The sequence below is a fragment of the Sus scrofa genome, chromosome 16 (assembly GCF_000003025.6).
Source record: "Sus scrofa isolate TJ Tabasco breed Duroc chromosome 16, Sscrofa11.1, whole genome shotgun sequence".
Lineage (NCBI taxonomy): Eukaryota > Metazoa > Chordata > Mammalia > Artiodactyla > Suidae > Sus > Sus scrofa.
The window spans coordinates 8,334,889-8,349,774 of record NC_010458.4 but is presented as its reverse complement, the minus strand read 5'-3'; the positions used below and the strand labels follow the sequence as shown (position 1 = coordinate 8,349,774).

General features: G+C 34.9%; 1 protein-coding gene across 9 annotated transcripts in view; it reads left to right on the top strand.

The window, feature by feature from the left end:
• Positions 1-14,886, top strand: part of CDH18 (cadherin 18) — a 1,026,794-nt gene that overhangs the window by 767,272 nt on the left and 244,636 nt on the right. For all 9 annotated transcript variants that reach the window (XM_021076963.1, XM_021076971.1, XM_021076964.1 and 6 more), the window contains one exon: positions 5,087-5,381. In XM_021076963.1, coding sequence (XP_020932622.1) covers positions 5,087-5,381 — 295 coding nt within the window. The remainder of the gene's footprint in view (positions 1-5,086; positions 5,382-14,886) is intronic.

Below are 14,886 nucleotides of genomic sequence, written 5' to 3'. Positions count from 1 at the left end.
TTTAGTATATTCTGAGACTTTTTTCTTTAAAACCAGAGCCACCCCTTTCTTGATTGGGAGATAAGAGAAGACATTAACTCTGATAGAAAATAGGTAATCCTGTTCCTGATACATCTCATTCAATTCTAATCACTTGGTCACTTTTTTGAGACTTCCCAGCAATTAGTAGTGAAATTTTCAATCACCGAGTGCCCCACGCAGTGCCCAAATATTTGCCACACCCAGATGGGGCTCTCTAAGGTAGAGCTGATGGTTATGGAATTATGACAACTGCAAACTTTAGAGCTATTTTGTAGTTTTCCATCTTGTGTGTTAATATGCCTACTCTGGGATTCAGGGGGATAAAATAGTTACACGTGTTGCTTCCCGCTCTTTTTCCATTCCTCATTTTCACTTACTGGTTTCATCTTCTAAGAATAATAAAGCAGCTGAAAACTAGGAACTGAAATTCAACATTCACATTTATAAAGCCTTGGATGTTTCTGGTTAAACAAATGCAAACCTTATTTTGTTACCCTCATCTAATTTCTTAACCTTTTAATTGATTAACATTAGCATTGTGGTGGAACAAAATGCTTTATTGATACTGTTTTTAATATAACTCTTTATATATTAATTGATACATAATTAAAACTGATGGTTATGTATTCCTTTTTCTGCAGGAAGGGACTGATCTGTTAATTGCCAATAGGCTATTATTATTTGATAGTTTTTTTTCTTTACATAAATTACTTATTAATAGCTCAATTGAATTTTGTTTTATCTGCTTATAGTTTAAAACATAACATATCCTGGAGTGAAGGATGCATGATAAATTTCAATGACATACCTTTCCTATGATCCTTACACATCTCTCATCACATCAGTTATATTTTGTTTTGGAGAAAATTATAATAGTGAAATTACTATATAATATTTCTAACTCTATTTCTGGTTTCTAGCAGAATGTTGTAAACACAAGTTTCCTCATAAAAAAATTCATAAATTATGTAGTCCAAAATGTTACACTTTTAAGTCATTGACCTATCTTTATAACAACTTGAAGTCCTAACTAAAAGCAACTTTCAAAATTAATTGCTCTGACACCATCTTCTTAACCTTTTAATGTTATTCTTCCCCAAAGGATAGAATATTATCTCAGTGAGGAATTCTGTATCAGAACGAAAGCTATAAATTTTCAGCTCCTGATCCTAATGTGGTCTTGGGTGAATAAATAGTGTTCTGGGGGGAACTCATGTGAATCACATTAGCTTTCCAAGTGCTGTAGGTTACTTCTTAAAACTGAGACAATTTATTATAGTAATGTTAGAGAAGTGTCCATTTTGCTTCACTTGGGTGACTGTGTTTCCTGTTCTTTCTTTCTTCATTCTCCTCCCTCTTTGTGTTCTTTAAAGAACAGTTAATTAACCCTATGTTATTTTGTGATCAAATACACAGGAACTTTTTTTTTTTTTTTTTTTTTTGTCTTTTTGCCATTTCTTGGGCCGTTCCTGCGGCATATGGAGGTTCCCAGGCTAGGGGTCTACTCGGAGCTGTAGCCACTGGCCTACGCCAGAGCCACAGCAACGCTGGATCTGAGCCACGTCTGCAACCTACACCACAGCCCATGGCAATGCCAGATCCTTAACCCACTGAGCAAGGCCAGGGAATCGAACCTGCAACCTCATGGTTCCTAGTCGGATTTGTTAACCACTGTGCCATGACGGGAACTCCACACAGGAACTTTTCATTCTTGCTTTAGGAAAATATAATATCTCTCCTTTAGCATAAAAATATCACTCACTTAACAAAATCTCACTATACTAAAAGTATATTTCCACCACTCTGTGCTATGATAAGACCTTGCTACTGTTCTCTTTGTAGTATTTCTGAACTATATATGGTTAAAATTAAATTTATTTTCCAAAGGTTTTTACATGTTTTAATGTAAACAATGATGGAACTCTCTCAAATAATATAGGAGCTAGCTAAACTTACAATGTAGTATTTTACTGTTATTGAATCGGTATCACGTTTCTACCCAGAGCATCCCTACCTACATGCTCTACACTCACCCCCTTTCTTTGATGTCTCATTGCTTCCCACTCAGTGATTGCTTCCCATCACTATTCTGTATCTTAGAGATTTCTCTCTCTGTTTTAAGATCTCTACTACACCCAATATCACTCATTTCATTAAGTGATTCATTCACTCACTCATCATTTTTGCCTTAAAAACCTAATACAAAACCTATGCGATTCCAGAATTTTAACACCCACTTATTAAGTGAAACAAGACAATATAGCCAATGTGTCTTCCAGGCTCCACCTCTGTTGCAGGGGGTAGGTTATAAACAGAACTGAATATTTGAGAATAGGTCCAATAAACCAGAGGTAATCCTAAGAGTGGATCATTTTGTTGCTTCACAAATGGTTCTCATCATAATTGTGTAAACTATTAATCAATTGACTCACTGCTACTGTGATGGGTTTCCATTAAGGTTACATGGAAACCATCATTTTAAGAAACCACAGGACAGATGAGAGAGGAAGAAAATCCATTAATGAAATGATCATCTACATTAACAAAATACTCAAGCTAAATATTATCAATAATTTATGTAATCCAAATACATTTTTATAATATTTTGATGTAACTTTGTCTTGTATAGCAATATTAATACTGTTAAATTACAATTCACCAGTTATATTTTACATTTATTTTCTACTTAGAAAGTAAAATAAAATAAAACTTCATTTATGCTAGGGATATGTTAATTATAAAATGTTTATAAATGTGAAGCTAGATTCCAAGTTTTAAAATCTAAAGCTGTAAAGTTACTGACATTTATCTTTTATCTGAATTATTTATCATAATCTATGTAAAGCATAGAGCATATAATTTTTTAAACAGATGCCTTTAGATTGACAACTTTTCTACTTCTTTTACAAACTTCTGTTCCTGGTCTACATCCATATGCTTATTTTTAACATACAGATAGTTTACTCTTTGTAATGTGAACCTTTAATTAAAAACTAAATGATTTCAAATTAACTGCACTGAAAATATAAAAGAGTAAGTGAATATACCCTGAAGAGTCAATTGTCACCATTCTTAACTTTCAAAAACTAGTTGTTAGGAGGCTTAACCATTTTCCCCAAGTGTTTGTAATTAATTATAGTTATAATACATTGATGTATAATTTATATATGGTAGCACGATAGCTATTAAAACTAGCTCACCTTTTCTTAATTTAATAGTACAACTCTTCCAGGAAAAGCTTTAGAAACATTTGTTCAATGAATTCACTGCCTTACTTTGCTGTACTTTGGTCATAGATTGATGCAAAGTTGGAGAATATGAAACAGACTGCTCTATCGATATTTTGTAGGCATCTGCTTCATAAATGCTAAATCTTTTCTTGTAGGTGCTAAAACGATATGTCAAGAGACATAAAGAAATGAATAAATTCATTTTCATACATGCATACAACTGTTTCCATCCAACTCATTCAGCTGCTTCTTTCAGTAGTTAATTTACTAATGAAGTGTGAAACTTTGAAAGCTGTGTTTTTCATATGTTGCTAATGTATTTTATTCCTTTTTAGAAAAACTCCAAAAAAGCAGTTTGGAAATAATTTAATTTGTTGAATCTAGCTGAGTGATTCCCATCAGAATTTTGTCCCTGAGTATGTCTTATACGTTTTTAAGAAATAAGTAAAAATTTTCCTGATGTACTTTTATGTTTCAGATGCCTTCATTTTATTAATCCTTTCCTTATATTATCTTTTTTCTATATTTTATCTTTTAAAAAAAGTCTTCTAAATGTTCAAAGACTTTAAAATAAACCTCAAAAATTCTCACTTTACTATGGAAAAAAAATTCAAAATATTTTCAATGTTTCTAAGTGTCAGAAATGTGCAAAATGTGAGTAGTTAAGGTATGTGATTAAAATGGTCACAAAGTTTCATAAATTTTCAAGAAAGAAAATACTCTACTACTAGTTTATTTATTTATTTATTTAGGGCTCCTTCTGTGACATATGGAAGTTCTCAGGCAAGGAGTCGATTGGAGCTGCAGCTGCCAGCCTAGGCTACAAGCCACAGCAATGTGGGGTCCGAGCCACACCTGTGACCTATACCTGCAGCCTGCAGCAATGCCAGATCCTTAACCCACTGAGTGAGGCCAGGGATCAAACCTGCATCCTCATGGATACTAGTCAGGCTCATTACCCACTGAACCACAAAGGGAACTCCATACTCCCAGTTTTTAAAATTCTAAATGTAAACATTAATCTAGAAAAAAATATATATATATATTTTGTCTTTTGTTTTTTTAGGGCCACACCTGCAGCATAGGGAGGTTCCCAGGCTAGGGGTCTAATCGGAGCTATTGCTGCCAGCCTACACCACAGCCACAGCAACACCAGATTTGAGCCACATCTGCGACCTATACTACAGCTCACGACAACGCTGGATCATTAACCCACTGAGCGAGGCAAGGGATTGAACCCGCAACCTCATGGTTCCTATTTGGATTCGTTTCTGCTGAGCCATGATGGGAAATCCAAATCTAGAAAATATTTATTTTTTCAAATTATAAAATTAATGCTTCTGTGACAAGTGACTCTTTTGTGAACATTTTAATAAGTAATTTGAATCTCAAGTTGTCTTGCAATGTTTTAAACTTTGATGTAGAAATAGAATGACAAGCAATTAATTAAAAACTAAAAATCCCAACAAGTATGAAAGGCAACAGTGATGTACTGGTAATTTCTTTTCCAATTTTATTCTATGTCGATAGTGAAATGTTTATTTAGTAGAATGACAGCAAGGGTTATTACTTTCCTTTTAATAAGTACTGCTTATTATTTTTTTCTTAAATCAATAATTAGCTTGATTAGACATATCATAATAAAAATATCCATATCGAGATGAAGTAGAAACAAACTACAGATTAGTGGATGATTGTAACAACACATAGGATACTGGAGAGAAGGAAAGTCATAATCTAAGTATTAAATTACAATTTAATAGGAAGTTTTCAGAGAACACCATGCTGAGTTTGGAATATAATTCCATGTTAAATTATCCCATTTGTATTTACAGCTGCACTCCAATTCTGACAAAGGTGATGGGTCTGTCAAATACATCCTTACTGGAGAAGGTGCTGGGACTATATTTATCATTGATGATACCACAGGTGACATCCACTCAACAAAAAGCCTGGACAGAGAGCAGAAGACTCACTATGTGCTTCATGCCCAAGCTATTGACAGACGAACAAACAAGCCCCTTGAACCTGAATCTGAGTTCATCATCAAAGTGCAAGACATCAATGACAATGCTCCCAAGTTCACAGATGGACCATACATTGTTACTGTGCCTGAAATGTCTGACATGGGTAAGACAAATTTTATGTTTAATCTGGCAATTAATATAGTTTTGAAAATCCAAAAATGAGATTTTGAAGAAAGGTCTTCAACTCTTTTTTTTTTTTTTTTTTTTTTTTTTTTGCTTTTTAGGGCCACATTTGTGGCACTTGGAGTTTCCCAGGCTAGGGGTCTAATCAGAGCTACAGCTGCCAACCTACGCCACAGCCACAGCAACGCCAGATCCAAGCCGTGTCTGTGACCTAACCAAAGCTCATGGCAACGCCAGATCGTTAACCACTGAGTGAGGCCAGGGATCAAAACTGCAACCTCATGGTTCCTAGTCAGATTCATTTCTGCTGCACCATGACGGGAACTCCACGGTTTTCAACTTTTGTGTGTGTGAAGACAAAGTTTCTGATAAAGTTCCAAAAATATTTTAATAATTTCTTATAGCCTAAAGTGTTAAAGAATATTTGATCTAACTATTCTGCTAATTTTTAAAATGAATTTCTGAACTGGTAAGTGTCAGTAACAGTTTGATCTAAAGTAAAAACAATCATAAGTGAGGAAACACTTGCAATTCTTGCTTAATTGGTATGGCGCTGTTTGCATAGATAGAGATGATATAATGTAAATCTCTTGCTATCTCTTTTTAAGATTTCAGGTTATGATCAAACTATAGCAGTATTAATAGTATAAATAGTAGTTATATTAATCAATAAATGTTGCACATGCACCTAATTATTTACATATTTATTTAAAAATATACAACAACCCTATGAAGTATTTGGAATACCACTATAAATATATGCGAAGTGGCATACAGTATGTAAGTAACTTTCATAAATTATTTCCAAAATTGCCAGGGAGAAATTGATGGCAGGCTCTCCTGAATGCAGAACCTACATTGCATTTGATAAATCATGATCAAGTTCCCCAGTTCTTTGACGATTTGGGGCTTTCCCACTATTCACAGGTTTCCATGATCTAGCTATTTTATTTTTATCTCATATGGTGAGTTTTTCTAAATATAATTAAAATAAATTTCAGCTGTGAAATATATTGTTTTTTAATTTGGAAAGTTTTTTTTTTCCCAGTTTTTATTGAGATACAGTTGCATAGAGCACTGCATAAGATATACAGCCTGATGGATACAGCCTTATACACAGCCTTCTTCTCCCCGTCCTCCTCCTAACTTATGTATATTGTGAAATGATTACAATATATTTAATTAACATCTTTCGTCTCATATACATAAGAGGTTTTTTTAAGTGGAAGACTACATTTTATTTTCTTCCCAAATTCGGTCCATTTTAGTTCTCCCGAGACAGGCAATTACCTCCTGAAGCTGTTAAGGAGGCAGATTAGAAAGAGACTAAATTCTCCTTAACCAGAATCTCAGGGGAGAAAGCAAGAGCCACACTGGCTCCCCAGGGACCAGAGTAGAACACAGGGTCCAGCCAGAGAGTCTGCGGAAAGGCCCAGAAGTCACTCAGGTTCATTGGTCTCCTAGGAAAACTGAGAGGCACAACACTGTTATTCCTGGCAAGTGACAATTTGTGTGAAAACTCTAGAATAGACCTTCTCCTAGTGCCTTGTCAAGGGGCTGACAGCCCATCTGCCAATTCTCTTAAAAGCAAAGGGCTCTATGACTCCATCGCTTGTGAGAAGGTCACTGGTGAGGTACTGCCAGGTGCCACATGTGAACCCCAGGGAGCCCAAAGGAAACAAACAGTAACCATAGGGGGCAAAGCACCAGAAAGAGAAAAACAAGCATAGCAGTCATTACCAAGAAGGTGTATTGAACAGTCAGTAATAAGAGCACTGGTGTTTTAAAGACACTGCAGAGGGATTTCTCTAACTCAAAGCCATGTTTTCTACAAATAACTAAAGAACAAAAAATCAATATATGGACTAAGACATGAATGGTCACTGATAAGGCCTGAATTATTATCCTGGAATTTAAGAATTTACCAGACTATATGAAGTAAGTAAAATGATAGATCAGAAATACAAATAGATGGAAATTGTGAGAAAAGATGAGACATAGAAGATATATCTGTTCATTAGATGTATAGTATGAGTAATGTATGTTCCCTGAGAGCAAAAAATACCACACAGCACACAAAGGAAAGGAAAAATATTTTTTTTTCCCCAGAGGTGAAGAATACACAGAATTTACAAGTTTAGTAGATTTGCTGAGTTTTAGGAAGAGTTACTATAATAAGAAGCAAACTTAGGTGAATCCTGGCAACATTCCTAAAGCCAAAGGATAAAGAGAACATTTTTATAAACCTAGATTTTTAAAAATTACCAACTAAGAAAAAATATTTTCCCATCATATTTATCACTTGAAATACTAGAATGTGGTTAACAATCAAATACCAATGTCAGCCTATAGAGGAAAGACTGAAACCCCAAATCCTTCTTTCAGTCAAAACCTGATTCTTCTGTCAGCATGAAAAACATATATGGAGAAGGATCCAGAAAATATATTATTCTTCTACCTTGTATAGAAAGATGTTTAGGAAAGCAATTGACATTGCAAATAGTTGAAATGAACCAAAGCAAAGATAAAAGAGCCAAAGAAGGAATTCCCTGGTGGCCTAGTGGTTAAGGATCTCACATTGTCACTGCTATGGCTCAGGTTGCTGCTGCAGTGTGGGTTTGATCCCTGGCCCTAGGTGGGATCTTCCGTGTGCCATAGGTGCCCCCCCCCCAAAAAAAAAGCCAAGGGAAATGACAAGAGGAAAGAAAAGGTTATCACAAATGTGCTCTGAAATATATACCTTTGTGTGAACGCAATTAAAGCTAAAGGGGTGCATGTGAGCATGTTAAAGGATGCTGGGAATTTAGGAATCATGAAGCCTAGAGGAATAATTGCAGCAAAGGCTGGAGTTCTTAGGAACAAGCTCAGATGTTTCAGTTTGTATCTAGGTCTTGGAGCGGAAGATAGGAATGGGAATACATGGAGCATTGACCCTTGAACAACAGAGGTGTGAACTGTGCAGGTCCACTTATAGGAACCTTCTATGTAAAGGGCCAGTTGTAAGTAATGCATGGATTTTTAACTGCAGGGAGGGTTGGCACCCCAACCCCCTGAGCTGTTCAAGGGTCAACTTATTCTTCAGTTAGGGAGAAATAATTCCTGAAAATAGTAGAGAAAAAGAACAAAGCAGAGTCAGAGTAGGATTTCAATCTGTCTTCTTCCATGATTCTAGGCATGATTCTGTTGAAAGAGTATGGAAAGCTTTTGGCAGACCATTAGAGATAACATTGTGTGTGGATGAACTCATTGTGGAAAAACAAGTACATAAAAATCAACAAATATCATCTAATGCAGATTGTAATATGAAGGTATAGAAGGAGTGAGAAACTCCCTTTACATTGTGTGCTTAAGGATGAGTGATATTTGCACTGCTTCTAATTTTAGAAATAAAAAGCTAGTAACATGGTAGAGGAGAGACCAGCAAACCATGGCAGTGGAGATAAATCCAGCCTGCTGCCACTTTTTGTAAATAAAGTTTTACCAGAACAAAGCCACACCCATTTATTTAAATATTGCCAAATACGGTGGTTTGGGCACTGCAGTGGCAAAGCTGAAGCCTTGCAGCCAAGTCTGTATCACTCACAAAGCCTAAAATATTTATTAGCCTTTTGCATACAAAGTTCAGCAACAACATCTATTGTGAGGGATTTTAGGGAATGAGATCTTGAGGCAAGGGGAGCAATTAGGGGATGTGTTATCCTCCTGACTGCTGATCCAAGGCAGTTAGTGTTCTGACAGCCCATACACATATACATAAAATACGGCATTTGTTACAAACAATAGAATTGTGCTTCTTCTCTTTAGGTAAACCCTGTTGGTCTATTGTTTAGCCTCCCTTTCCATTTTATTAAGAGAACTCAGTTTTGTTCAGGGTGATACTAAGTAGAATTAATTATTCACTTACTATCATTCTATTTCTTCTAAGAATGGCCGTGTAATGTAATTCTAGATGGTTGGCTGTTAAGTTGAGGCCAATTAGTGAGAATTCCAGGAAAGATAGAGATTTCCTGCAAAAAAAAAAAAAAAAAAAAAAAAAAAAAAACACCTGAAATGCAGAAAGAAATGCAGCAGCCACTTAGGATGGTAAAGATAAAAGCCTCTTACTAAGTGAGATGGATCAGAAAGATAAAAGGGCTCAGACAGAACTAATGCTCTGGCCCTGGCCTATGAATCTCAAGAGCTTTCTTAAGAAAGTAAATCACATCTTCTTAAGCTTTTGAGTTGTATTTCAGACATATGCAGCTGCATCAAATCTGAATTGATACTTGGACAAATTCTAGATTTTAATATGAACCCGATAACCAAAGAATTGCACCTAATACTGAATCCAATGAATGGGGAGAAAGGTTTCAGCATCAGATGAGAAAGAATGATGACATTTTCTATTAAATGGCTTGGTTTGAGAAGGATACGTAAAATAGTTCCTTCTTCTATCCCCAATTCTACAATTGTGATTCTAGGTGATTTTACTATGGCAGCGATTTTTCTTTCTGGCTGTGGTGAAGGTTAGAGTTGATTTCAGATATCTAAATCTTGCTTCTTATCAGCTGTTGAATCGATTGGATCAAAAGAAGTTCTGATCAGTGGATAGAAGGAGATTGAAAATTTTGTAGACTATGTGTTTTATAGGAAATCTCAAGTTGATCACCACAAAATAACCAGTTAGTTTTTGCCAAGTTCCGAGACTATAGGAAGGCACAGTGTTAGTGATAGCAATCACTGAGACAACTACAAAGAATATTTATTGAGCTCTTACTGTGTCCAGCCTTGTGTACCATTTATACTAATTCCATACTTGTATCATCATTTAGGCAGCATTATTATTGTCCTTGCTTTACAGAGGATAAAGCTGATATATAGAATTAAGTAATTTGTCCAAGATCACGTGGTTAAAAAGTGCAACTGAAGATTTCTAAGTTAGAACTTCAGATTTGGGTTTAGTATAGATAAAAACATAAAATCTGAATCAAGCTATTTGTGTAAATATTATAACAAAGAAGAGTAAATGTTCCAGGATCCACACAGTTTACAGAGCCAGAGGTAAGTGTCTTCTTCCTAATTCACTAGAATATTTGATATTATTCCAATATTGCTCTTGTTTAAGAGATAGTATTTTGGGATAGCTACCTACCATAAAAAGAAAAATCCACCCTAAATTTCCTAGAAGTAAAGGAATATCCATTTGTTTATACTAGGGACAAGCTTTTTAACAAAAATTCCTCTGACAACCCCAAAACACATACATACACACAGCATGGAGAAAGACAACAGTTTCTACATAATCTGGAAAAAAAAACGTCATGACACAGATGGTGTGGACAGTGAGGCAAATGGACTAGTCCGGGGCCACTTTCTGAAGTGGAAAGTAGCTGCATTAAGCAAGCTAAGGAGTGGAGTTCAGATGAAGAACCAGGTGAAGTCATGATGTTGGACAATGTGAAAAAGTATTTTTTCCCAATACTTAAGGACAAACTAAATGGTCAATACATCTGAGATTAAAGTATATAAACTGAAATGCTCAATATGCTAATGAAAATGCAACACCCCAAAACAAAACAAACAAATGTGATAAAGGACTTTTTAATGAAAGATATGAATCCAATAACCAACAAAAAATGACGTGAATTTAAATCAAAATTTGAAAATATAGATGTCAGATAATTATGCTGACTCTAATAAGATGAAAAATAAAAAACTGAAATACAAACACACAGGTCAAAGGTACTGTGTGTAATTTTCACCACATGAGGAACTTTTTAAATAATAATAATGATAAAAAATACACTACACAAGTTCCTGTCGTGGCTCAGCAGAAATGAATCTGACTAGTATCCAGAAGGACTCAGGTTTGATCCCTGATCTTACTCAGTGGGTTAAGGATCCAGTGTTGCCATGAGCTGTGGTATAGGTTGCAGACAAGGCCTGATCTGGCATTGCTGTGGCTGTGGTATAGGTTGGCAGCTACAACTCTGATTCGACACCTAACCTGGGAACCTCCGTCCGCTGTAAGTGTGGCCCTGAAAAGATTAAAATAAAATACATTACAATCAAACACAGGGAAATTACATTAGCAGGAGATTCATAGGAAAAATAAATACATGTTAATTATACAAAAATGTCTCAAATTTCATTACTAATTTAAGAAACTGCAAAGGAGAAGGAGATGGCAATGTCCACCTACCAAGTATGAAAATTTGATAATTCACAGAGTTGTTAATGTGCAGAACTGTTAGCAGAAAGGTAAATTTCCATAGTTTTTTTGAGGATAATTTGGCAATATCTATCAAAAATTTTAAAAGAATATATGTTTATTGTGGAAAACTATTCTATAGATATATTGACATGGTTATGCAAAGATATATATAAAAAGATGCCTGTTGCAGTGTTGTTCACAATAGTGAAAAGTAGAAAACCCACTTCAAGTACACTGATAAAGAAGTTATCAAATAAATGATTATTCATATACTGATACTATAGGCAGTGTTAACATAAATGAATTCAAACTGTATATGCCGACATGCCAAGATACACATTCTTTTCGTGAGAAAAAAGTTTTCAGAAGTCTATGTGAAATAGCATCTTATTTATTTTTAAAAATAAATATGTGTTGCTGAGTAGACATAACCATACATAGGAAATATCTGGAGACACATGCACATGGGTGAAAGTGATTACTTCTAAAAAAAAGGGGGTTGCAGCTTTATTTGGTATGAGAAACATATATTCTTCTTTATTAATATATACACATTATTTATACAATTATAATAAGTGAAATCTAGATTTATGATAATAAAGAAATGGATAGCGTTTATACTAACCTAATGTTATATGTTTCCAATACTAATAACAACTAACAACAGTGTGACAGGTGACAACACAATTTTCTAGGCATATAGGACCCAGTAGGATCATTGTTTTTCACCATATACACATAAATTAAGTTTTGAATTATCCAGTCATTAAAAACAAATCTCTACCCTTTTATCTCTCTGCTTCTTTTTGGAAAGAAGGGGAGAGAATGAAGGCATTTAATGTGCTGGGAACTGTGATGGTGGCTTAATAAAATGGTAAATAAAACAAGGCCCCTAAATTTGAGCAGGCTGAAGACTGGTAAACACAAAATTTCAATATGGCACTTGATAATAAAAAAAAAAAAAAAAAGTAAAGGAACCGCAGAGTTAGATAGGAAGCCCTGCCTTCTGATTAGAGAAGACATCCTCTGAATGTTACATAATATATGGCGCTTTGTCAGTTAGACAAGGAGAAAAATAAGTGCATTTTACATAGAGGTCACATGATGAGAAATGCTTCTCTATATATTTGTGTGTGTGTGTGTGCATGTCTTCGTGTGCACACGTGCACGCGCATGTGTGTTAAGGAGGAATAAGTAGGATCATGATGCAAATGATGGATTCCCTATAGACCTTTGCAAATGAACTGTGAGAATATAGAGAAGGCAAGAGAAGGCAGCACTAGGGACTCTTGGTGTGTGTGCATTTTTATCAGATTATTGTCTTTTGTATGTTTACAATGCAGAGAAATTGTCATGGAGCCCTCTAAGTAATTGCTGTGTGTTATTTGCCAGCAAGGAAAGCAAAATGTGGTTGTATATTTTTTGTCACTGAGGAGTAATCAGCAAAGTCTGTGGCATTCGGCATGTTTTCATAAAGATGCATGATAATCTGAAGTAGGTTTTGATGCTTGCTTTAATATAAGGTTATTATTTATCTCTTTGATTTACATATGCCATGTTATTTCAGCTACTATCTAGGGAATCATATCCCCCTAATTAAGGGTTTTTCAAATATGCCACAACTAACATTTTGGACTGGATAGTTCTTTGTGGTGGGGGCCATCCTATGCGTTCAATTATGTTTAGCAGCATCCATGGCTTTTCTACCCATTAGATTCCAATAGCATCCCTCCCACTTGCTGCCATATTGTGATGTCTGAAGACTTTGCCAGAAGATCTCTAGAGACCAGAATGGCTTTCAATTGATAATCACTGTCCTAATAAACATGCAAGATAAAAGAATGAAAAGATTTCAATGTAGAAACATGAATGGGAAAAATGATGTGTGAAATTAGAGTCACTTCCAAAGAAAATCCCTTAGTGTTAAAATACTTACACCTGTATTTTATGACCAAAATTCTATCTGCCCAGGTAAGCAGTTTTCATGTTCAGATAATAGTTACCATATTTAATTACATAACATTTCCTAATGTTATCTTCATGGAAAACCATTGAATAATGTCAGGTTATTTGTGCTCACAGAAAGAAGAGTAACAGTGTAGCTACATGAGAGTCATTTTGGCTCTTACACACATACATGCACACACACAAAAAAACTGTTTTTTATAGCATTGATTTAGAATAGGGCCATTTGAATTACAACTGGTATCTAATAAGCTATTAGCTCTCATATTGCTTTAAAAAAAACTTATCTAAAGTATGATTGCATTCAACAAATTGAACCTATGTGTACAGATTAACATAATATTATGGATGGTCATTGTAACCTGATAGGACTATGAAGAGACTTGTATACATTTTATTAATGCACATTTAATATTTTTTTATTTTCTTTTCTCTGTGATATGTGGTTCATTACCATTCCAGCTTTAATGATTTTCTCCTGCTTCTACTGATTATTTTATAGAAGTGCTTTTGTTTTCTTCAGTTTTATTAAATGTCTAAGTTTTTCAGAACTGAGTCCTAAGAATATGAAATGCAAGGGCTAGAGCTTCCAGTGTGGCTCAGCGAGTTAAGAACCTGGCTGGTATCCATGAGGATGTGGGTTCAATCCATGGCCTTGCTCAGTTGGTTAAGAATCCAGCTGCAGCGTAGGTTACAGATGTAGCACAGATCTGGTGTTACCATGGCTGTGCTGCAGGCAGGCCACTGCAGCTCTGATTTGACCCTGGCCCAGGAACTTCCATATGCCACAGGTGCAGCCCTAAAAAGGGGCAAAAAGAAAGAAAGAAAGAAAGAGAGAGAGAGAGAGAAAGAAAAGAAAGGCTAATATTATTGACTGTCATCACACAAAAAAGGAAAATAACCATGAGATGAAATTATTCCTGTTTTTGGAGTTAGTATTCAGCTACATGTGCAGCTTTTTGGGAGTGAAGATAAAATGAATAATATCATATTTGTAAACAGCATTGCCATTTTCAGATGGAAAGGACATTTTAAATATCTTAAGACATTTAGTAATATGACATTGATATATTTATCATAGAAGAGCTAGTTTTTTTTTCTAATTGTGCATATTGGTAAAACTCTTTTTCAAAAAAAAATGAGTGATTTTTGTCTCTTTGTGTGTAAGTATATCCAAATTTCTGCCCTTCTAGTCTTGCTTTTACCTGGAATCAGGAGATTTTCGTACAAATTTAAATTTGATTGTTTTTCAACCTCTTTAAATTTTCAAAAATTATTTTATATATAGAAATTATTTCAAAACAAATCATACCAGATCACAATCCAA